Source organism: Lynx rufus, unplaced genomic scaffold (assembly GCF_022079265.1).
Source record: "Lynx rufus isolate CCGP_SWC_20201006 ecotype Redwood Valley unplaced genomic scaffold, mLynRuf1.p SCAF_6, whole genome shotgun sequence".
Lineage (NCBI taxonomy): Eukaryota > Metazoa > Chordata > Mammalia > Carnivora > Felidae > Lynx > Lynx rufus.
In genome coordinates, this window is record NW_025814878.1 from 29,138,264 (window position 1) to 29,164,659 (window position 26,396).

Here is a 26,396-nt window from a genome sequence, read left to right on the forward strand (position 1 = left end):
TTTTATATTTTTCTTTCCAAATTGTACATTTACTATCAGTGATCCAGACCTGCTCTGGAAGTGCTCATTAGTAAGGGACAGATGCCTAAAGTCAGGGAAAAGTGCCAATCGTCATCACCATCGATGAGAAATGGGTACCAGTATGTGTCTGTCATGGGTATGAGTGGGAGCTCATGACATGGAGTATTAAAAGAAGTTGAAGAGAGGGGCGCCTGGGTGGCGCAGTCGGTTAAGCGTCCGACTTCAGCCAGGTCACGATCTCGCGGTCCGTGAGTTCGAGCCCCGCGTCAGGCTCTGGGCTGATGGCTCAGAGCCTGGAGCCTGTTTCCGATTCTGTGTCTCCCTCTCTCTCTGCCCCTCCCCTGTTCATGCTCTGTCTCTCTCTGTCCCGAAAATAAATAAACGTTGAAAAAAAAATTAAAAAAAAAAGAAGTTGAAGAGAGGAAGAAAGAAAAATGCTACCTCGTCTTCAGAAAGGTAGACAGGGAAAACTGAAAAGTAGATAAATTACATGTATAAACATATGGCCCTTCTTGTAGAATTACACTTATTTTTTCTATTAAATCTTCTCACAATAAGACACATTAATCTTTAAGAGACTTTTTGTTATTACTACTATCCATTTTTATTTCTGGTTTAAGTGTACTAATTTAGGAAATCCAGGACTTTTATTTTTCCATACAAGCCAGAAGTTAATATTTGGACCTATTTAATATTCAACAGGAAGAAAATGGAAGTGCCTCACCTGCTTTGGCAAAACCTGTTCCATCAAAATATGTTCCTTTCTGAGCATTAGCAAAACACGTTCCAACGTGGAAACTGGAGGTTGGTTGTTCAAGATCTACAGGGGCCTCTGCCATCTGAAAATTCCTGATGCAGCCATCAATGCTGTAGGTCACCTAAATATTCAGGTCAGACAAAAACAAATAGCAGGTTTTAGCAGAAACTTTGCCTTTATATGGAATTCAGTAATTTGTGGGGATGCTCTGTGCTTGTAATCATCACCCAGTTTCCTTAAGACAGCCCCAAACTACCTAAATCTGTACCATCATCCCAGGCTTCACAAAATGGGCCCACAGAATCCTCTGTTGGGCTCCTCAACTGGGATATATCTAGCCTATATCTAGATTGTTCTGATATTCTAAATAGTGTACATTGTGACTCTCATGGGACCACTGATTTGGCAGACCTATGTGCCCCATATGAATATCATGACTTTTCTTTAGTTCCTTATGCTGGTTCTGGTCCAGGATGGTGATGTAGAAAGAACCTGAACTTACTACCATGGACACACCAAATCTGTACCTATTGATAAAGCAATTCCTCCTTTAGAAGAATTGAGGGCCGACTGAATAGCTTCTGCACAGCAAAATGGCAACCCCTGACCCAATGAACTGCAATGGGAAGGGATAGTACTGAGGGACTGAGAGGAGATTCATCTGACCTGGGGCACAGAAAAAGAGCAACTAGTATATAAAAGGCTCAGCCCCAGAACCCTGCCAAATGGTGAGGGAGCTGCTGGAACTCTCTGGGTCAGACAGGCTAGTGAGAGCAATGGTTTATGTACTTCCTCCACCTTGATAGCATGGACCACACCAGCTGCCTGTGAGCCCCAACCCCGTAGCTTATACCAGCGCCAGCTGGCCCAGCAAGGCAACCCCAGAATGGTGCACACTGGGACACTCCTGTTCAGTTCTCCCTACAACTCCAGCCATGACACCAAGGTGACACAGGAACAATGAATGCTGGAACACTCCAGACCCATACTACCTCAGCTCCAGATGGCATTCTGTGGCAACCCTGGCACAGAGCACTCCAGGACCTCCTGACTGATGCCTGTTTTGGCTCCAGCAGCCCCAGCAGGGGGCTCCCTGCACTGAGTGCCCCATGAACCTCCAGGCCATACATGCCTGTTTCAGTTATTACCAGGGTACCCCTTGCAGGGAGCACCCCAGGATGCCCCAGCCCACATCCCACTTCAGCCCTAGCCACCCCAGAAGGGCATCCTCTGCAGAAGAGTCCCCAAATACCCCAGCTTATACCCACTTCTGTCCTGCCAGGGTGCCCTCTGCATGGACGGCATTAGGAACCCCTGACTTGCACACACTTCAGTTTTAGCTGTCCTGACAAGGCACCCTCTATGCAGAGAGCCCCAGGACCACCCCAGCACATGCCCAGTTCAGTTCCAGCCAATCTACCAGGCAAGCTCCAGCACAGAGTGCCCTGTGACCCCCAGCCAGGAAGTCACCAGGCACACATAGCCTGCACAGGGGATGACCATACCACAAGACTGTTCCTTAAAGTTTAGGAGAAGTAGCTTTTCCACTTAATTCATAGAAACAAACACAAAAGCAAAATGGAGAGACAGAGAAATATATCCCAAACAAAAGGCAAAACTTCAGAAAAAGAACTAAATGAAACAGAGATAAGCAATATACCTAGTAAGGAGTTTAAAATAAATGATTGTAAAGATATTCACTGGACTAGAGAGAAGAGTGGAAGAATTCAGTGAAAACTTCAACAGAGAGATAGAAAATATAAAAAGGAACTAATCAAATTTGAAGAATATAACTGAAATGAAAAATGTATGAGAGGGAACAGATTACCAGATGTAGAAAAACAGATCAGTAATCTGTAAGATAATAATGGAAAGCACCCAAGCTGAACAGCAAAAAGAAAAAAATAATTTTTTTAAAAAGTGAGAAAGAGAGTGAGCATGTGAGAAGGGGAGGGGCAGAGGGAGAGGAGGGAGAGAATCCCAAATAGCTACAGGTTGTGAGCACAGAGCCTGATATAGGGCTTGATCTCATAAACTGTGAGATCATGACCTGAGCTGAAATCAAGAGTTGGACTTTTAACCAAGTGAGACACCTAGGCACCTTAAGAAAAAAAGAATTAAAAAAAAAAAAAATGAGGATAGGTTAAAGGATCTTTTCGACAACATTAAGAAACAAACATTTACATTATGGGGGTGGCAAAAAACTTCCATAACCTAGAAAAGGAAATAGACTTCCAGATTCTAGAAGCACAGATAGTTTCAAACAAAATGAGCCCACGGACGTCTACACAATGACATATAATAATTAAAATGTCAAAGATTAAATATAGAGAATTTTAAAAGCAGCAAGAGACAAACAGTTATGTAAGAGGGAAATCCCATCAGGCTAGCCATTGATTTTTTAGTGAAAACTTTACAGGTTAGAAGAGAGTAGCCTCACATATTCAAAGTATTGAAAGAAAAATAAAACTCACAACCAATAATACTGTACCCAGCGAGATTATCATTCAGAAATGAAGGAGAGATAGTTTCTCAGACCAAAAAAAGTTGAAGGAGATCATCACCACTGAAGTGGCCTTACAAGAAATGTTAAAAGGACTTCTTTAAATAGGTAAGGCCATGATTAGATGTCAGAAAATAAAAAGATGTAAAATATGACAACACATACATAAAATGTGGAGAGGGAGTGAAAATGTTTTTCAGTATGTGTTTGAATTTAAATGACCATCAGTGTAGACTGCTATATCCTTAGGATGTTATATGTGAGCCTCATGGTAACCACAACTCCAAACATTTAATAGATACAAAACAATAAAGAGAAAGAAAGCTATACATAACACTACAGAGTCATCAATCACAAGGGAGCAAAAGAATAAAGGTTCAGAGAAGAACTACAAAAACAACCAGAAAGCAATTAACAAAAGAGTAGTAAGTACAAACTTACCAATAATTACATTAAACATAAATGATCTAAATGCTCCAATCAAAAGACAAAATGGTAGAATGGATTAAAAAAAGCAAGATCCATCTATCTGTTATATAAAAGTGACTCACCTCAGACCTAAAGACACAGGCTGAAAGTAAAGGGATAGTAAGAGATATTCCATGCAAATGGCAGCGAGAAAAAAAAAGCCAGTGTAGCAGTACCTATATCAGACAAAAAAGACTTTAAAACGAGGAGTGTAACAAAGGCATTAAACAATAAGGGATGAACCCAACAAAAGGATATAACAATTATAAATATGCACATAAAGTACATAAAGAAGATATTAACAGACATAAAAGGAGAAATTGACAGCCACACAATAATAGTAGGAGACTTTAACACTCTGGTTCCATCAATAAATGCATCATCCGGGATGAAAATCAATAAGGAAATAGCGTCTTTGAACGACACACTAGAGAGATGGACATAACAGATATATACAGAACATTCAATCTCAAGTTAACAGAATACACATTCTTTTTAAGCACACATAGAATATTCTCCACGATAGATCACAGGTTAGGCCACAAAATACGACTCAATAAATTGAAGAAGACTGACATCATATCGTGTATCTTTTCTGGTCACATGGTATGAAACTAAAAATCAGTCATAACAACAACAAAAAACTGGAAAAACACAAACATGTGGATGCTAAGCAATGATAGTAAACAACCAATAAGTCATTGAAGAAATAAAAAAAAATACTTGGGAACAAATGAAAATGAAAACAGACAAGGTGAAATCAGTTCTAAAAGGGAAATTTATATTAACTTACAGGCCTACCTCAAGAAACAAGAACAATCTCAATAACTTTACACATAAAGGAACTAGAAAAAAACAGACAAAACCAAATGTGAGTAGAAGGAAGGAAATAATAAAGATCAGAGCAGAAATAAATGAAAGAGACAAAACAATAGAAAAGATCAATGAAACCAAGAACTGGTTTTTTGAAAGATAAACAAAATTGATAAACCTTTAGCTGGATTCATCAGGGGAAAAAAAGACCCAAATAAATAAAATCAAAGATGGAAGATAACCACCACCACCACCACAGAAATACAAAGGATTATGAGAGACTACTATGAAAAATTATATGCCAACAAATTGCACAATCTAGAGAAATGATTCATTCCTAGAAACCTACAATCTTCCAAAACTGAATCAAGAAGAAATAGAAAGTCTGGACACATAAATTGCTAGTAACAAAATTGAATGGGCAATCAAAAACTACCAACAAACGAAAGTCTTAAACCAGGTGGCTTCATAGTCAAATTCTACCATTTACAGAAGAGTTAATACTTATTTCCTTTAAACTAGTCTAAAAAGTAGAAGAGGAAGGAAAGCTTTCAAATACATTCTATGAAGCCAGCATTACTATGATACCTAAACTGGACAAAGATGCCACAAAATAAGAAAACTACATGCCAATATGTCTGATGAATATAAATGCAAAAATCCTTAACAAAATATTAAACCAGATTCCACAATATATTAAAAATGTGATCAAGTAGGACTTATTCTGTGGATGCAAAATAGTTCAATATTCAAAAATCAACAAGATACATCGCATTGAACACAATGGAGAGCAAAAATCATACAAAAATCATCTCAATAGATGCAGAAAAAACATTCGATAAAGCTCAACATCTGTTGATAAAACCATTCAACAAGGTGGGTTTAGAGGGAACATACCTCAACATAGTAAAGGCAATATGTGAAAAAGCCAGAGCTAACATTATACAGAAGGTGAAAAACTGAGAGCTTTCCTCTAAGATCCAGAACAAGATGAGGAAGTCTATTCTTGATACTTTTATTCAACATAGTACTGAAAATCCTAGCTGCAGCAATCAAGCAAGAAATAAAAGGTGTCCAAATTGGTAAGGAAGAAGTTAAACGGTCACTATTTGCAAATAACATGATAATACATAGAAAAACCTTAAAGACTCCACCAAAAAACTACTAGAAGAAAGAATGAATTCAGTAAAATTGCAGGATACAAAATTAATACCCAGTACTTGATAGAATTTCTATATACTAATAACAAAGTAGCAGAAAGGGAAATTTAGAAAACAATTCCATTTACAATTGTACTGAAAAGAATAAAATCCCTAGAAATAAACTTAACCAAGGAGGTGAAAGACCTATACTCAGAAAACTGTAATAATCCGATGAAAGAAATTGAAGATGACATAAATGGAAAGATATTCCATGTTCATGGATTTGAACAATTAATATTGTTACATAAATATTGTTAAAGCAATCTACAGATTCAATGCAATCCCTGGCAAAATACCAAAAGCATTTTTCACAAAACTAGGACAAATAATACTAAAATTTACTGAAATAGCCAAAGCGTTCTTAAGAAGGAAGAAGCTGGAGGTAACACAATTCTAGATTTCAAGGATACTATAAAGCCTTAATAATCAAAATTATGATACTAGCTCAAACACAGACACACAGATCAATGGAAAAAATAGAGATCCCAGAAATAAACCTACACTTATATGGTCATTTAATCTACAACAAACAAGGTAAGAATATACAATGCGGAAAAGACTGTTTTTTTAACATATGGTGCTGGGAAAGCTGGACAACTACATGTAAAAGAATGACACTGGACCACTTTCTTACCACCATACACGAAAATAAACTCAAAATGGATTAAAGACCTAAATGTGGGGGGTGCCTGCATGGCTCAGTTGGTTGTGTCCGACTCTTGATTTCGGTTCAGGTCATGAGTTCGAGCACCACATCCAGCTCTGCGCTGACAGTGTGAAGCCTGCCTTGGATTCTTTCTGCCCCCTCTCTCTGCCTCTTTCTCTCAAATAAATATTAAAAAAAAAAAAAGACCTAAATGTGATACGTGAAACCATAAAACTCCTAGAAGAAAACATCAGCAGTAATTCCTTTGACCCTGGCCTTAACAACATTGTTCTAGACATGTCTCCTCAAGCAGGGAAACAAAAGCAAAAATAAACTATTGGGACAACATAAAAAGTTTCTGCACAGCAAAGGAAAGTATCAAGAAAACAAGGCAACCTACTGAAGGGAGAAGATATTTGCAAATGACATATCCAATGAGGGGTTTACATCCAAAATGTATAAAGAACTTATACAACTCAACACCAAAAATAACCCAACTAAAAAATGGGCAGAGTATACGAATAGACATCTTCCAAGGAAGACATACAGATGGCTAACAGACACATGAAACGACGCTGAACATCATTAATCATTAGGGCAATATAAATCAAAACCACAATGAGATATCTTCTTCCATTCTCAGAAAGGCTAGAATCAAAAAGACAAGAAATAACAAGTTTCTGTGAGAATATGAAGAAAAAGGAAACTTTATACACTACTGTGAACAAGGGGAATGAAAACTGATACAGCCACTGTGGAAAACAGTATGGAGATTCCTCAAAAAAATTAAAAATAGAACTAGCATATGATTCAATAATTCCACTACTGGGTATTTACCCAAAGAAAATGAAAACACTAATTTGAAAAGATACATGTTCCTCTATGTTTAATGCAGAATGATTTACAACTGCCAAGATAAGGAAGCAAAGTAAGTATCCAAATGGACAAATGGGTAAAGAACACGGTATTTATATGCAATGGAATATTACTGAGCCATAAAATAGTGAGATCTTGCCATTTGTAACAACATGGATGGACATAGAGGGTGTTATGCCAAATGAAGTAAGGTAGAGAAGACAAATACTATATGATTTCACTTATATGTAGAATCTAAAACACACACATGCACACACACACACACACACACACACACACACAATACAACAAAACCAAAAACAAATGAATGAACAAACAAAAACCAGAAACAGACTCATAATTACAGAGAACAAGTTGATGGTTGCCAGAGGGGTGGAGGTGGGGGGATGGGCAAAATGGGTGAAGGGGAGTGGAAGGTATAGACATCCAGGTATGGAATGAGTAAGTCATTGAATAAAAGCTATAGCATAGGGAATACAGTCTGTAGTATTGTAATAGCATTGTATAGTGACAGGTGTAGCTACACTTGCAGTGAGCACAACATAATGTATAAATTTGACGAATTACTATGTATACTTGAAACTAATGTGACATTGTGTCAACTGTATAATTAAAAAAATAACTTAATTAGTCCCTTATGTTTTTATTTCATGTTTCTATTAATAGTTTATTAGTTTAATAGTTTATTAACCTTACTATCTCTATATACATTCTGTCATAATCTATTTTAAGTTCTATTTGAAAAGATAATTAAGTTCGGCTTAGCGTTTCTTCCTTATGAAAATCTAATGGAAGCTTTGGACTCGTTCCCAAGAAAATGTACATACACTTGAAAGTTTGCATGATGCGTTTAGAATTTAGGGACTGTACACGTAATTCAATCATACTCTGCTCCCTTATATTTCATCTGGTTTTAGGGACACAAGTTAATCACTCTTGTCATTTTCCAGAGACTCTCATTGTGATAGGTTTAGGTATCATATCTGATAGCTATGAAAGGAACGTAATACTGAGCACCCACAAGAGGAACCAAAGGCTGAGAATTAAACAATGATGATGAACAGCTGTGTTTGATGAAGAATAGCTCTGCGTTATCATGTGTTCTAATTTGAGTATAGAAATGGAACACATTTCTTTGTGATACATTCTCTAAAAACATGGATCCCCTATAGTTCTTACAATAGTGCTTTCCGAAGGAAACGAGGACACATGGTCTGGCAAAAAATTATTTTGTGATTACTGACTTATAAAATTGTGAGGACTTTAAATTTGGAATCCTATAGTGTACTCTATATACTGTAGTTCAGTACTGGACAACTATACTGTAAATATTGCAATCTCTCCATATTTGCAAAATCTCTAGTCCTGAAACAATGTCGTCAATATTATCTTCCTTGTTTTCCAGTGCTTTCTATATGCTTAGTACTCTTCCAAGGACTTTAAATATATTACCTCATTTAATTTTTGCAATAACCTTGTTTCTTTGGTATTATTATCCTGTTTTACAAAAGAGGGAACTTTGTCAAAGAAACATTAAGTAATGTGCTCCAGACCACACTAGTTAAGTAGGTACCCAAACGGGGAGAGTCTGGCTCTAGGGTCCATGTGCTGTTTTGTGGCATTATCCCTCATAGTCAAATCAGTTTAGAAAGTCTTCTGTCACTTCTCAGAAAAGATGATTTCCTGTTCACTTACAAGTGGTCATAGGTCAATATGACCTAATAATTCAACATATGTACATGACCCAGGCAGTTATTTAAGACACAAAAAAATAATTAATTAAACCCTTACTGGACCAATTCTTCGGGTGGTATAGTTGATGGGCAGTCCGCCAACATACAGCATCCCCACAACATCTAGGATATCAGCTTTCTTGGGACTGATGGTTCTGTTGGAAGCATCATCTACATAAATAATTCCTTCTTGCTTAATTCGCATAATCCTAATCTACAAAAAGAAGAGGAGTCATTAAAGCCAATCAAGGATACATTTCAAATGTGCAGAGTGTAAGATGTAAGAACTTTCTGGCTATTCCTTAGGAAAAAGCAAAATAACTTACTGAGTGCCTAATATGTGCTAAGCCCATGAGTGAAACTGAACTCATTTTACACAATATCTCAAACTCCCTCTTTTCCATTACTACCGTCTCCAAGAGTCCAAAATCTTCCTAGATGAGTTTTAGATTAAAGACTTTTCTATAGATTGCCAAGTGAGCACATGTATCAAGAGATACGCATGTTGTCAGGAACCTTGCAGATTAAGAGCCCCATCATGAATTAAGTGGGCTGCAAAATTCATGTCCAGTTTTAAACATGCATTAGTTTGAGCTAAGCCTGGTCTCCCCAACACAATTTCAGATATGCTACATCCCTCTGCCTAATAGGCACTTTTTGTGCAGAATTGAAGGAAGGGCAGCACATCAAGGCTGCAAGGCAGTTTCCACAGCAGCTGATTAGTTCAAAGGCAGGAGGAAGATGGAAAGCTACCTGATGCTGAAATTACAGTAGGGGGGTGAATTATCTGTTGGGGACAGAGGGAAATAAGGAGTGTCAAGATTGGCTTGGGCACAAAAAAATTTGAGTCTGAGTTCAGGAAACGGAGTGGGTGACCCTGTCGAATGCTGGAGCACAATGATGGTTTAAAATGAATCTATGTTAGGATTAGAATAATCAAAACCTCATTTTTACACTTATCTTCGTTTGGGAAACAATTTTAAAAAAATCTTCAAAAATAAAATCCCTCCTTAATTTGGCTGCTTATAGTATTGAAACTTTCTTAATCCCAGATGCACTGTGGACCAACAATATGCCAGTTTTTTAAGTGTAATGTTTATTCTATTAGCCAGAGAGGAGAATTAGCCTTAATGAGAGTTCCTTCATGAAGCTCAGTAGTTGCTAGTCATAAGCTCCCAAGCAAATATGAAAATTCCATTTCTTATTTCCAAGATAACGAATTGACAGACTTTGCATTTTTATTATATTTGTCTCAGGTTCTTTGGCTTGTCATCTCTCTCTCTCTCTCTCTCTCTCTCTCTCTCTCTCTCTCTATATATATATATATATATATATATATGTTTATGACAAGCCAAAGTGTGTTAATATATAAAATCCAACACCTAATAATATCAAACTCTAAAAATTAAGCATTTTATTGGTCTACCTAGGGAAGCTTTACTGAATAGGCGATCACAGGTGCAGAAACAAATTCTGAGTTTTCATTTTAATAAGGCAGTATATTATCTATTTGCAGTCTTGCCAAAGAGGACAGTAAGCTGGCAAATGAGCCTTCTGTGCCCATAATAGTGCCAGTTTCTGGGTGTAAGGCCAATGTTTTAAAAGTTGTTCCAAATGACTGTCGGTGGAAATGTGGCCCTCAGGCCCTTTAAACATGATACAGCAGATTCCCAAACTCTTGGTTTTCACAGTATGGGGTGTGATGAGGAGGGGTGGTATTAGGGCTCATTTCAGTTTACCACCTTTTAAGTTTGTCAAATATTATCTCATAAAAGAGAGGCCATGTTAGCACCTTAAAACATGAAAATATAATCTCAGAATATTTATTATTCCTCTAAATTGAATACATAGAGCTTGGAGGTAAACATACTCCATTGTCCTACATTTCTCACATACAGTAGTGAAACTGTCTTCAACTATTGGCCCTGGTGTTCAGACAGATGTTTGGGAACCACAGCTGTATAGCAATAATGGAGTCCTGTGCTACCATGATGAAGCATGTAAGTGATCAAATACACACCTACCCAGGTCTGATGACATTTCCCGGTTGTATGAGGCACTTGCTTTATTTTTAGCCTCAGCCACATTCCAGTAGCACCAGAGTCGGCACATGCCCTGGCAAAACAGCACCTGCACCAGGGGAATGCCAACGGCTGCCACTTAGTATTCCCCTCGTAGGCCGCTGCCAACATCTCATGGACTATTACCTTGTGCCACTGACCATCGTTGATCTTGGTGGGGATCATGGTGTTGGTGTCACCACTTCCCAAGTCATAACTGAAGTAGGGCAATCCATTTCTCAACTGAACGGTAGCAAAATCAGCATGATTGATCCGAGCCATGTAAAAAAGCAGGCCTGATTCAGCTTCCGTTCGCACTTCAAACTCGATTGTGAGGCTGTGAAAGCACGCAAAATAAAACAAAAGTAAAAGCGTTCTTATTCTAAGCTAAAGTTGCCTCTGCTCACGGGGGTTGATTTTCACACAGGACAGTAAAACCACCTCTGAAATGAGGACTTTCCAGGTCTGCTGATTTCCTAAACTGAGCTCCTCAGGCGCAGGCAAGTATCATTCTATCCTCTATCGTACTCAGTGAATTTAAAACACTCACTTCATTAATGAATAAATGTAGTTGATTAAACTTGAATCAGGGCAGATACTCAGTATTTCCATTTGTCAGCTCTTTCTCAGTATCTCAGAATAATACATACCGGTTTTTAACTTTGGTGTCATCGAAGGCAATCGCAATGTGACTGTTTTTCGAAAGCCCAAACTGCTTGCTCCCTATCAAAAGAGCTGGTTCTGCTTCTGCAGCACAAGGACCCTGTAAAATACCCAGGAGAGAAAGAAGAGATTATAGACTCTGTTTTTGCAAAATTTGATCCTATTATCTACTTGTTTCTTCTATTTTAGCTTAATATTCCTGTATAATCTTACTGAGGTTCCTTAAGAAGAAAATTTACTAATGTCTGTTTTCTACTACATGGTAGACAGTTACTATGAAATGTTCAGTGAATGGGAATCTGTTTTCTTGTCCTGCACCCTTGAATCACCAAATCAATGTGCTCAAAAATATTTATTGATCAATTCATGTTTTCATTACCCTCCAAGGAAAAAAAAATTGTTTATGTTTCTGAGAAAACTGGAATTTCCTTTTCACTTTTACCTCACTTATGAAGAGTTATATTCTTCGAAGATTGGACAGGGAAAATGACAAGCTAGCCACCAAGTTATAAGAGGAGAAAAATGTGTTCCTTTTTGCCCTCCCCATTTTCTATCTCCCACTGTATTACTTTTTCTTGAAAATTATCAGTCTACTGGAAGGTTTCCATGAATTTGGACTTTCAAGATGGTGTATCTAAACTTGCAAGTCAGGCCATTCAGGCCCTGAGCCAGTTGCTAGGCAACCCAGTACATTTTTTAATGTATCCCACCATATACCATTTCAACTGTCACTGTGCAAAGACCCACTTCTTACACGAGGGAGAGCTCCGTGAGGGGCGGGCTTACTTGGTTTAATGCTCTGCTGTCACCATCTTGAAATTCTTAATACTTTTTGAAAAAGCGGCCCTGCATTTTCATTTTGCTCTGGGCGCTGGAAACTATACAGCCAGTCCTGGCTGAGTGGACCGTATTTGGCCAGTGTAACCCGTAGCTCAATAGATAATCAAGGCTCCTCAAATTACTTGAGTCATAATTCCTTTCTCTGTTCTCTATTTGCACAAAATAGCTTGAAGTACAGGCTGCTTAAGAGGTCCTTTAGAACACACAGTACATGGGAAAATAGCCTGCACGCTCTCAAACAACACATCTGTTTTTAAGATCTGCACTTAATAGCTCTGGATGGGCCACTGCCCCAGTGAGCGCTGACTCAGCAGAGGTTCTCAAACAGCCCAAGGCAGGCTTTTGATGCAGAATGTTCTTCTCAAATAGAAGATGAGATGACTCATCAGCGCACAGGACATTTTTACTTGATGAGGAAAAGCCTTGCTCTCTTTTCTCTTGAGCTTCCTCAAACGGAGCACTCCGCCGCAGCAGGTAAAAGGCTTTAAGTGTTTGAAATGCTATAAAATTGGTCTTCATGGAAGTATTTCCCTTCTTGCTTCCCAGGAGATGGTCAGTTACAAAGAGCAGACTGTGGCAGAAATTCACACAGATATGCAAAAACCCAGTGGGTAGAACAGGAAAATGCTATTTATTCACACAGCTGAATGGCCTCTCTTGGAATCAACATGTGGCCCCTTTCTGGTTACTGCCTGTAAAAAGAGCCCAAATGGAAAGGCTCTGGTAGCTTAATGTCTCTGCCTGCAATGATGCTATTAATAGAATTGGGATCATTTATTAACCTCTCGCGAGATTTCCTACACAGAGGCCCCATGCCACAAACGTTAGTAGTCTGCAGTCCTCCCCTGAAATCTCTTAAGCGAATCCTACCTGCTGTGAGTCCATTAGGGGCAAAATCTGGCTAAAACATCTCTAACTCCTCAGCTCTGAAAACTGAGAAACTGAAAAGGTTAATGGATGCTGAGGAATTAGGGAACAATGAGTGTGGCTGTAAAGAAAATCACCAGCAGGTTATTTCTATGTTATTCTTAATCATTGTGGTCACTCATCTAGTTGCTATATATATAAATGTCAATATAACATAACTTTAATAATATAATTTTTTAAATGACCAAAGTGGCAATTCTAAAGGTTAGGTGTTCATTGGTAGCAGCTACAGGTCACAGAGAGCTTTTGTCTTTATGTATTTTGGGCACTGAGGCCCAAACACCACAATAAGCGTGCTTGCTGGTAAACTGGACAGATCTTTCCAACACTGGTCCTAAGCTGACCAGTTTTCTCTCACATGCTATCAGATTTTCTAGGTGCAAACGACCATGCTTACATTATTTTAGGAAAACCTTTGACTCAAAAAGGATAGGGACTTTGTAAGAGTTCTTTTAAGAAGCATTACATGTTACATCCGCTGGACATTTAGGAAGAGTGAAGCCAGAGGGGCTCTGGCTTGACTTTTGCAACAGGCAGATTCCTCAGACTGGCCAATGTTCTAGAAGACAGTGATAACGGGTCACTCTACTACATAATCTCCAAGTAGAAAACCATATGCTAAGTTCACTGTATGTTGGGGACACTCAAATCGATGTTTTCTATCATCAGTTTGCAATAGGATGGACACTATGAATACTTCTTTACTAAAACTTGTGTCACGTTCCTTTATAAAACGGCAGTTAGGAGAGGACTGAGAAATGTAGTATAGGAAAGTTTTTACACGTATGTACATTTGGAAGACAATTTTCCAGCCTGTACTCTGGGAATGTTTTGGTGCAAGTGTAGACCTCTATAATCTCACTTGGTTAAAGACAAATAGGACTGGGTCTTGTCTGCTGTGCTTCACTTTCCCCAGGGTGAGTCTGAAACCAGGCCCAACGTGGGACGTGCATGTACAGGAGGGGGCAGACCCTAGTGGTTTGCCTGTGGCTACTCTCCCTCCCCGACTCCCTGATGCCCCTCGGAGGGTTGAGCAGTTCCTCTGGCTGCTCAAACGTCTTTTTGTTCCTTTATAACATTATTATTATTTTTAAATGTTTTATTTATTTTTGAGAGAGGGAGAGAGAGAGAGAGAGAGAGAAAGAATGAGCATGAGCATAAGCAGGGGAGGAGCAGAGAGGGGAGGGGCAGAGGATCTGAACCGGGCTCTGAGCTGACAGCAGAGACTCCCATGCGGGACTTGAATTTATGAACTGTGAGATCATAACCTGAGCCTAAGGGAGAGGCTTAACCGACTGAGCCACCCAGGCACCCCTAATTCTAACATTTTAAAGGCAATATGTGAGATGGAACAACGAGTGCCCCATGGTTTGCACAAGCGTAAGATGCTCCTATTTTTCAACCTGCTTCCCACAGAAATCTAAGCTAAGGAGAACAGGTAAGAGAAAGGGTCCTCTAAGGAGGCAATTCTAAGGAAATTTAAAGAATGATGGTTGCAAGACAAGTCTTCCTTCTCCAAGCTAATGTGAGTTTCAGGGAGGGCATCATCTTTATGGATGTGATACTTTACCTGTATTATTTTGGAAACACTTATCTTTGAAATCTATTAAAGCAACAATAATAATAAAAAAAAAAATCACAGGCTCATCAATCTTAACATGTTACAATCCTGCCACCTTGTGGGAACTCTTTAAAGTACTGCATGTGCATATGGGGAAAAATGTGATCTGGAGGATGCAGCCTGCTTGCTGGTGTCCGCTTGGCAGGTGACAAGTTGTGGGCAGACAAGACTTAAGTGAGGAGTCTAAATGTGGCGTACCTGCTGATTAGGGCAGTGGCATAGTCGGAGAGGATTCTGAAGGAAGCCATGTTTCTTAAAGCCGGGCATCGGCCAATGGACAATGCAGCAGATTAGTAACAGCGAAAACTTTTTCACCTCACAGTTACTCCATTTCAGGTCAGAATAAATCAGTGGTCATTTCCAACTGCTGTTTGTTGGCTGACATTTGGAAATGAGTTATTGCATTCAGGGTAGCATGTGATTGGTAGGCAAGGATTCCTCGACTTTAGATTGGTGCAGAGCAGAGATTTAAATTGCATTTATCAAAACTGGCATCTTTGTTCTTGAAAGCATCAAATGATGAATGATCATAAAAACTACATCATTTTCTCCCTTCATGAGTCAGTAATCCCTCTAACAAATGTGGGCTAGAATCACATCTGAGAAGTTGGATGTTTCTTCGTGATGCTTTTTTTTATGGATGAATACTAAGTGGAAGATACTTTTTAACGGCACTGACTTTAATGTTCTGAAATATAAAATCCTTACTCAAGCTGTTTGAGAAAGTGAATTATGTTACTACCCAGCACATGAGATTTTTTGGTAAAGTATTCGGCATTTGCAGTAATATTTATACACTAACACCCGAATAGAGATTTCTTGTAGTACGGATAATGTGTGTTTTCCCTTTAAAGACATACCAGTATCCAACTGATTCATCATTTGGCATAGACTGTACTTAGCTTTTAAAGTTGTAGTATTAAAGCTGCTTGATAAATAGTTTTCTTTTGGTCTATTCTTTCCTTCTCTGCCCGCTTCTTTCCCCCAACACCCCAAGAGCCCTTAACAACACAGGACTCTTCACGGCTATTTATACCACTCTTCTCAGTGTTCACATTTCAAACTTCAAGTTCCACATTCCAGTAAGCTTCAAGGAAAAAATACAGCCAGTCATTGTATACAAATCCACACAGGCTTGGTATAAAGACTTGGTATAAATACCATATATATCTGTAGGTGGTAATAGAAGTCTACTGTCTTATCTAACCCCACCCTCCACCATCTTCCATGAGAAATCTCCACGAATATAATATGTAGAAATGTTTTATCCAGCTCTAAATGAGCCAAAGAATGAGAGAGAAGCACAAAGGGAAGATGGGCTCCCACACTATCAAATGGGATAATACACATGTAATGCTCTCTGATCTATGTATGATGTTCTAGCATGTGTTACTGATGGGAATGACATAATCCATTTCACAGGGTAGGGCTTTCTTAGGATACTCCAAAACTTCCCTGGAGTATAGTGAACGTCATCCTCGTGATGTGAGGTGTTGGTGGGGAGGGGTGAGATGGTGTATAGAAGAAAAAGAAAAGGGGACTGAAGATAGGGGATGGTTCCTGTTGGCTCTGCTAGAACAAATAGGGGACAGTTCCTACGTCAGGATTTAAGTTGCAAGCCTTAATTGTTAAACACGTTCTTACAATCTAACTCCTGATTAAAAAAGGAAAGAAGATGGTGAAAGTGGAAAATGAGGTGAGACTTGAGATATAAGAGAACTTCTACTGGAGTCTATAATTGTTGAAACATGGAACACTCGCCCCACTTTGTTTCCTGGCACTTGCTCTCTGCCTAAAAGTGTGAAAGGGTAACTCTTCCCAGAGAAGAACAATGGAGTGTTACTATGAGCCAGACATTGTGCTAGGTGCTTTGCATACAGTGTATAATTTATTGTCTCGGGATCCATGCAGGTAGATATTATCCTTCTTATTTTTCAATGGGTCAGCTTACATTCAGAAAGGACAAGTAACCCACCAGAGTCCACTGCGTAAAAGTGGGTGGGCTATGGCGGGGAAGGGAGACGTGGCCAGTTCCCGATCACTGGAGTAAGGGCCAGTTTGCTTCTTCAGTGACCCCCAAAGTGGAGGGTTTAGGGAGACCCACTCACCACATCCCTCTTTCCCAGACGAGAAATCAGCTATCTAACGGGATACTGAGCAGGAATCAATGTTGAAAACCAATGCTTTCAATTTATCTTTTAAAAAGAGTTATGAAAGCAAAACACAGGTAAGAATAGTTTGTTTAAATGATGAAAATCATCTCTAGTCCATAATACATCTGCTGTTAGCATCTGATATATTTCTTGCAAGGGTTTTTTTAATGAGTTTTTCTATCTTTCGATATAGATGTGATTATGCAGTATTATATGGCTTTATATCCTGTTTTCCCCACTTAACACAATGTCATAAGTATGTCATCATCATTTTATGTTGTTTCAATTGAAAGATTTTATGTATTAAGACTGTGATGACATATTAACATTTGCATTTTATAGACCTGTTTTTACACTTCTGGGTACCACTAGTCATTTTGTTTGGATGGAGTTTAATGGTGTCCCCTGCCATGCTTCCAATTTTCAATCTTGAGACCTAGTGGGTTGTGCTTGTAGCCCACATTCCGCACTTATCCAGACTGATCTCCACACATACTTGCTCACTTTGTCATTTATATTAATGTCCAATTTCTCAAATCTGCCTCTCTGTCTCTGTATTTCTCCCCCCCCCCTTCTCCCTCTCCCTGGCCAGCAATGATGATATCTTATTCATTTTTTGCATTAGTAGGCTCTTAACAAATATTTGTTATAAATTTGTTATAAATGTCAAACTTTTAGTAGCCTTTAAAAAGCAGACCTTCTTCTCCACACACACACACACACACACAGAATGAGAAAGAGAGAAAGAAATCAAATTAGAAGATATACATGGTTCCATAATCGGAAACTATAAAAATACAACTCAATAGGGATAGAAATTCTAAAAAATGCAATTACCACCACACAGTATAAATAATTCTAACGTGCAAGAGAAGGGACAATAGCTGTTAGAATTTAGATATCTGGGTTTTAGTGGCAACTGTCTATAACGCGTGTGATCACAGGCCATCCTGTAAGGTCTAGGGCTTTGTTTCCCCATATGGAAATTAAGAGTCAGAATCTTTAAGGTCCCTTCCAACTCTGATATTCCGTGAGCCTTTGTATGCCAGCCCACAGGACTGCCATTCAACTTCTCTTTTGCTTTTGTCTTGTCTAAGTGGAATGTTCTGTTTTGGAAAAGTTAAAACATACACTGCTGAGAGAAAATGGAAATTGGAATTAGAACAGAAGGTTATAAGAAAACTTAAATGAGTTAAAATCTCTAGTCCCAGATGGGAAAGTATCTTTATTTTCAGAAAAAGGGAAAAAACGTGATCTCTGGAAACCACAGAGGGAAATGCTTCAGACTCCCTAAAAAATAAAGTCTGCATGGGCATTTAGAAAAGAAAGGTGAGGGGAGCCTGAGTGGCTCAGTTGGTTGAGCATCCAACTCTTGATTTAGGCTCAGGTTATGGTCTCACGATCATGGGTTCAAGCCCCATGTCGGGCTCTGTGCTTGCAGTGTGGAGGCTGCTTGGGATCCTCTCTCTCTCCCTCTCTCCCCCTTGTGCTCACCACCTCTCTCAAAATAAATAAATAAACTTTAAAAAAAGAAAGGAAAAGAAAGGAAAGGAAAGGAAAGGAAAGGAAAGGAAAGGAAAGGAAAGGAAAGGAAAGGAAAGGAAAAGGAAGTTGATCATTGGGGACCAGCAGGCTTCTACACCAATAAACCATACCAAGTCAAGATGGGCTGGCTGAGAGACCTGACACAACAGAATGAGTGGTACAAAGACCCTCAAGACTGTGGTTGACTGAATATGGTACCTGATGATGAACGAATAGCATGATCCATTGGTTTAAAACATTGAAGTATTCTCAGGCACATCCTTAATAAAATCTGATAACAGGCCACAGGAAGGAAAGGTACTGCTGTCGCCTCAACTGGGCATTCCATTTTGAGTAATATGGTCCATTCTAAGTGACATATTTTGAAAGGGATATTTCAAAGTCAAGAAATTGATCAGCGGAAATATGGGAATCAGAAATTAGGTCATATGAAGAATGCTTGAGATTATGGAATATTTACCCTAGGGGAAAAGGACTTCGCTAGTTTTTTCTTTTTCTTTTTTAATTGAAGTATCATTGACCCACAACATTACATTAGTTTCAGGTGTACAGGGTACTGATTTGCCAAGTCAACACCTTATGCTATGCTCACCACGAGGAAATGACTTCACTGTTTTCAAATCCTGGAAGGGATGTTAGAGAAGATATAAGCTCAAAATATTTCTAGTGACAAGGAGCAGACTGGTTTCCAAAACAACCAGTTCCATCATGGAAACTAAGGAAGAAAAGAAAATGTTCAAGAGTTTTCAAAATCTGTGCTCAACACAGCATGTTCCACCCATCAACTGGCAAGCGCTATAAATACGATGCACACGCTGTCAAGAGCATAGTGAGATCCACCCTCTTGGATACGTTGTTGATGCGAATGTAAATTGGTGGAACCTTTGTAAAAAGCAACTCAGATATGTGTTGAGAACCTTAGATACATTCATCACTCGACCTTATAATTATTCATCTAAGAATCTATTTTAAGAAAAATAAATGAGAAAGTTTGGCATACAGTGGCACTCATCAGAATATGGTTTCCAATAGCGAAAAACTGGAAGCACTCTAAATGGCCCACAATGAGTACAAAGTAGAATTAGAAAGCAGTGATGAAGAGCCAGACTGTATCGTCAGACCTACTGGATTAAAATTCCTATCCTGCCATTTACTGGCTGTGTCAGCGGGTGGGTTACTGAGGCTAGGTCATTCTTATCAACTCAGCTACAAATGGGATGATATATCATTTACAGAGCCATGATGAAAACCACGTATAATGCTGGATGGAATTTGTTTAGGCAGTGGCTGGCGCATAGTAAGCACTGAGGAACAATCATTATGATCATTACTGTCTAGTAATTATGCCATTTATCAAACGTTTCATATATACGAGACATTTAACAAACATTATTATTTTTTAAATCCTCCTAGTCACTCTGAGACGTATGTGTCCTTAATATACTCATTGTACAGACGAGAAGACTGAGGAATAGAATGGCTGAGCAGCTTTCTCAAATTCATACACATGGTAGACTGGAATACAGGATTGAAACCCACACTGTAATCAATGAAATGATCAGCTCCGTAAAATGATATATTTTTTGTGTCTCTTTGCATGTCGCACCCACACACATGTATGTAACTAAAACAGGGAAACTGAAGGACCCCATAAACATCTTTCTGTTTCCTGTCCTGCTTCTATTCTTGCTAGGACCTGCACTCCCACCCCACTTTACACATGCTTCAGAATGCAAAGAGTGTATGTCCTCTTTGTAAGGGACAAGGAGTTCAAGATTTCTTTAGAATAGATAACATTTAAGGAAGGACCTGGTGAGAATGACCAGAAGAAGTTATTATATGCGCATTCCAGATCCCCAGCCCGGACATATGGAAGCCAACGTTCCCTAGCTCCAAGGAATAATACCTGGGCCCTGGCCTCTGTTCTAACTTGTTCCTGGATGTCTGAGAGGCATGTACACTGCACTTCAATTCTCAGTGAAAATCCCCAGACTCCAAACAAAGATGAGGTTCATAGTCCTCTCCTTTCCGAGTCTCCCAGATGCCCTGAATGTGTCTGCTCTGTCCATATCTTCAAGAAACTCTGCTTTTACTTCCTACTGGCTCACGTTTGATTTCCATCCTTTGAGAAGCCACGGGCCCTCTTGGCTGGTCCTTTGGGTCCCTTTCTGGGTCCCCAGAGCTAGCCTGTCAGGGTCATAATCAGACCTATACACTTGTATGACATTTAATTATTATTACCTGTTTCAAAAAAACCAATACCAAATTGTACATATGATATAAGATTTACTACTTAAAATGCAAATAAAAAGGGCTGGAAATTGTTACGGTTGTCTCTGTGTGGTGGTATTATAGGTGGATCTTATTTTGATTCTGTAGACATTTCTGCACTATGCTAACTTTCCAACTGAAAACACATGCCATTTTACGAGGAGGAAAATTAAAGGAGAACGATACATAAATCAAAGTAATCCAAGAAAGATGTAAGGAGAACGGGTTTTCATAGACCAGTTTCCCTTCCTCTAATTCTAGAAGTAGAGCATATGAGATATCCTGAATTATCTTTTCTCTGAAAACAACTAGAATACAGGTTAAAATTAGAAAGCAATAGCCTAAAAACACTCACCTGTGCCACAACTGGGGTGGGTGTAGGGAAGGCTGGGGTGGGCACTGGCTCTGGCTGGGTAACTATTTCAGCTAGAATTTCTCTACCTTCATCCTCACGGGGTTTCTGATGGGCACAACGACCGATGTCTGCATTTTTGAAGGAGACAGGCTGTGCAAAGTCCATGGGGCTAATGGAATAGGATTACAGTTAAATACTTTCTATTAGTTTTTATCGTCTTGCTTCCTTACCATTGAATTTTTCCTCCCCCTTTTAAAGGCCAGCAGTGCAATTTTTAAAATCTAATGAGAAGGTCTTCTCTGGATGCCCCTCCCCCCACCACGCCATGGTTTTGTGTAGTGTAGATGCAACAGGGATCCTCATATTAAAAAAAACAAACAAACAGAAGAAGTACTTACACAGAGTTTATAACAAGGTTCCATACACAGCCTTCAAAAGGAGGAATATTTCTGAGTGGGGGAGGTTGAAATTCAGGTGGAGCACCCCCAACGAAAAGCTTTTTAACTTCAATTGCCTGTTCTACTGTCAGATTTTGCATATGCCTTCTGTCTTCATCGACTTGAACAGTAAACATGCTGATAAAACATTGAAAATACACAGTATAAAACACAAAACATCCAGTATAATTGGAAATCAAACTCTTTCCTGCTACCCCTCACCCCTTCCTCCAGTAGCTTTTAAGTGAGCCAAAATTCGATAATTAGGAATTCTACACTAAGCTAACAATATTTTTTCTCAGGCTCTGTCCCTCTGCCGCCCCCTGCTCCATTAGCTCTCTCGGAGAGTTGATTGAAAGAAGGTAATAGTGGAGCTGTAACGTTAGCCTTGGCTTTGGCAACACTGGCCCCAAACACACAAACCCATAGAGCTGAGGCTTCTGTACAGTGCCGTTATAGCTAATCGTATAAGGCTCAGTGGGTTTAGCACAGCGTGGGGTCACATTTTGTTTGGTTCTTTATTTCTTGGTTCGTGCTAGCTATTATCTTCTTGCTGGGGGACAAACTGTGCTCATGAGAGTTTGGATTGCAGGACTCAACAGCAAACACTTACAGGGCATTTTATAAAGAACATAGCTGCTGGCTTTTGAATAGAAGAGGCAGGCAAGAACATCATGCTAATTGTTCCTTGCCATAATTTTCCTTAGTGACTGTTTCATTAATTTCCCTAATTTGCTTATGAGAGATAACTCACACATTACTAATTGAGAACCTCATGTTACTTATTCACCATCCTTGGATCCTGGGGCAAAGAATCAAAGGAGACAAAAAATTCTGATGATGACAAAGACCAAAGGCATTTTTTTCTTTTGTTCTAGATGCAGGTTTTGAATTTCAGTCCCAAACAGTTGGCACGAGCTATTAGTCATAAGTATTAGTCACTAGCCCGAGGATCATGAATGGATTACTGAAAACTTACTACATATCTGGGGAGAAAACCAAAGTACTTAGTTGGAAAACTCAGTCCTAAAAGGCCATCTTGCTTGATTTTATAAAGAATAAAAACCACATGTGGAGCTAGAAATAATAAACCAGGGCAAAGACACTCTGAAATAGCCCTGAGCTATTGGTCCACTTTGAGACAGTTCAGATGTAAGAGAATGAAAAAAAAAATTGATTTCATTGGTGCTCAAAATGTCATTGTTCAGGGGGTGTAGAGGGAGCAGGTTGGATTTATTTTCAAAGGAAACATAGGGGGAAATGACATATTGGTTTTTACCAGACTCTGGAAGAGTGTGTTGGCAAAAATCAGGAGGTTCAACATTATTGCTAAGAATGCTGGTGTTTTATGAGACTTAGAAAAGCACTCACTTCTGGGCATGTGTGACTCACCAAGAAGTCCCCTTCCACACACACCTTTTTTTTTTTCCTTTTGCTAAAAGCAACCTCTTACTAACATGACATAGCAATGCTCCTAAGAATTTTAATGAGGGGTTTAAGCCACTATTAAAGATTGTCTAAGAGAGCAAATCTCTGTTCTTGATTAGAATTTTTAAAAAGCCAGAGGCCCTCATGTTTCTGATGTAGACTGTCTAATCTGGTTCTGTCCCCACGACCATTATAGTGGTCCTTTCTTAGTAGATCGCAGGGTAGAGATACGGAATGAACACGAGCTTTCGGGAGGAACAGACTGGAATTAAGTATTAGTGCAGAAGCTTATTGTGTGACCTGGGCCAGTTATTTAATCTTGCTCAATCTCATTTCATTCATTTATAAAATGAGGATAAAAATACCTGCTTTAAACCATGGAACACATTAATTAAGGGATTGCACTGAAGCTGTATTACTTAATAAGGGCATTGCTAGAAGACTATAGCTAAATCCTGCTTGTATTTTACATTCTAGGAGCATCAAATCTAGATTATTTATTTAGCTCTTTTTTAAAGGGGAACATTACCAATATGTCCATTAGGATTCTGGTGTCTTTCCTGTTGTTTAAGTATTTATTCAATAACTCTTTACCGAGGACCTACAATGTGCAAAAAGCACTACAATAAACATTATTATTCGTATTATGATAAGCTAGCTGTATTTTCTTACAAGTTCAACAGTTGATTCTTGGAGTTTCATAATTGAGTATTTTATTACTTACATTCTGTTTCTTGTTTGTTTGGAGTATTGGTATAAGATTTTGTTTTCAATCTTATACCAATTTTCAATCTGCCAAATGGGTTATAGAAGATATTAAAGGAAGTACCCTGACATTTGTAATCTACATGAAAAACAAAACCTGCAATTCTATTTTGATTGAACGTATTTTGGATGGTAAGAAATATTTGGGTTGCAGTGTCCAAATCATGAGCCCATTCTGGAAATCCAGATTATTCCTGAAGTATCTGGTCTAACTTTTGTGGCCTTTAGCCCAATTCTATACCTGTATTGAAGAATGCTCTCACAAAGGAGAAAACCACTTGCTTATGCATCTACTCCAGGCTCTCAGGGCTTTAGGAAGAACTACTGGCCATGTAAGTGGAGGCCAAGAGAAGGTTAAGAGGGCAAAACCCTTACAAGAGGTAGAGATCTCTGGAGTACCATGGAATTAGACACCAAAGTAACTCAAATGAGATTTTTGCAGAGGAAGGGGTAGAAAAGGAGAGAGAGAGTGAAAGAGGAAGGATAAAGAGAGATAACAGGGGAGAGAGAAGAGGGCCAGGACAATCTTGAAAAGATTGCCTCTCAGTTTGGTAAAAATCCAATGATTTTGTGAGGTCGTATGAAAATTAACATTTTATCCGGGGCTTTTCATTTAAGAAAGAAAATGTCATAATTGACATTTATGATCTGGATGGTGTTAGGAGAAAGCAAGCATTTCCAAATTAATGAGAGTATCATAATCAACATGAAGTAATACAATCTTTGAGGTCACAAAAAAGGGTAAGAATAAATAGTTGGCAAGCACAGGTAGAGGTGTGAAAATCATATACACCTGGGTTTAAATCCTGGCTCTGTTATTTACTAGTTACGTGATTTGGGGCAAGTTAGTTAATATTTCTTCATCTGTGATGGAAGGATATTAATGCAGATTTCACATACGCTTAGCACAATCAAAGGAAATAATCTGTGTCTCGTATTTGACACAGAGCGTGTCACAGAATGAGTATGAAGCATTAAAGAATGTTTCTGGTGAAGTTGTTAGGGTCATTAGTGATCTCTGGTTAATCAGTTAATTGGAGCACTTACTTAAAGGATAGGCGATGCTTATGTTTTGACCTCAGAGTGCTGAATGAGACATTATGGTAGCAGATGTGTTCTTGCTTTGCCACAGAGTTCAGTGACTACCCACTAATATGTCTAATACATTATCCTTTAATTAACAGTGAATGGCAAAACTGTTTGTTTATATGGCCAATTAACCGAATGACCAGTTTTCAGAGATGTACTATACACCGAACTTAATCAAATAAAGGTTGGATTAATGGCCAACAGCTGTGAAGTTGGCATCATAAAATGCCCTTCTTGAAGAGACACCTGTTAAAAGGACACCTTAGCGCAAGATTGTAATGCACTTGGGAACGTGAGAATCCTTTCTGTACAGAATAACATATTCTGGGTGATTATTTTTTGTCAGTTGTATTTCTCAAGTCTGCACTTGTTTCGCTGAAAATTTTTAAAGTTTTTAAAATTTTTAAAGACGTTACAAAGTCCTCACAATGAGAAGGACTAGCATTTGGCAAAGAACCTGAAATCTGGTCTAGAAGACATGTAAAATAGTATTTCAGAGCGGTTGCTGAGATTCAAATGAGAAAATTCAGTTTGCATTCCTCCTCAGAGACCATGACCGACATATCTGGCTATTAGGCTAGTAAAAGTTCTTAGTTTGTCTGAATATTGATCCCTCATTTGTCTTAATCATGGTTTCTAAACATCTCAGTTAGTAGATATTCTGCAAGAATGCTTAGTATCAACATAGCCACAAACCAATGCTCTATATAATAAAAAAAAAATAAGCCAAGGAAAGCTTTATCATTTACTTAGAAGATACGACATTTTTATTACGTATCTAAACTGTAATCCACACAAGAGGATAATTAGAAAATATGGGTCTGTATAGAACAGCATCTGTTCACTTGAACTCTTGTTAGACCTTCATACTGTTGTCATATTTACAAATATTCCCTGTGTCTTGAGGTTTTCTCACATTTGATTTCCAGTTCTTTTCTATGTTTTCAGTCTAATTAAATGGCTTGCTAGTTTGGAGGTCTGAAATCTCTGGGCTTCTGTTTTCTTTTTCTCTAATTGTCCTTCTAAACTGATTACCGGAGTTGTCATACAACATTTTGATGAAAACTACAGATGACTTTCCCAATAAAGGAAATATCAAGTGCCGCAGTGTTGTGGAGAAATGAAAGATGAGTTTACAACACTATTACTGCCAATTTTGTGATTCAGGGCTGGGAAGCAGTGCTCTCATGGATCCTTAGAGAGGCAGCCTCCACGCACTGATG

General features: G+C 38.7%; 1 protein-coding gene across 1 annotated transcript in view; it reads right to left on the reverse strand.

Annotated features, from left to right (window-relative positions):
* LAMA2 (laminin subunit alpha 2) overlaps window positions 1–26,396 on the reverse strand; it is a 475,613-nt gene that overhangs the window by 11,661 nt on the left and 437,556 nt on the right. Inside the window, exons 57-62 of the mRNA XM_047102999.1 lie at window positions 21,853–22,029; window positions 21,455–21,623; window positions 11,730–11,842; window positions 11,227–11,416; window positions 9,078–9,233; window positions 746–899 (exon numbers count right to left, since the gene is read on the reverse strand). Of these exons, the coding sequence (XP_046958955.1) occupies window positions 746–899; window positions 9,078–9,233; window positions 11,227–11,416; window positions 11,730–11,842; window positions 21,455–21,623; window positions 21,853–22,029 (959 nt within the window). The remainder of the gene's footprint in view (window positions 1–745; window positions 900–9,077; window positions 9,234–11,226; window positions 11,417–11,729; window positions 11,843–21,454; window positions 21,624–21,852; window positions 22,030–26,396) is intronic.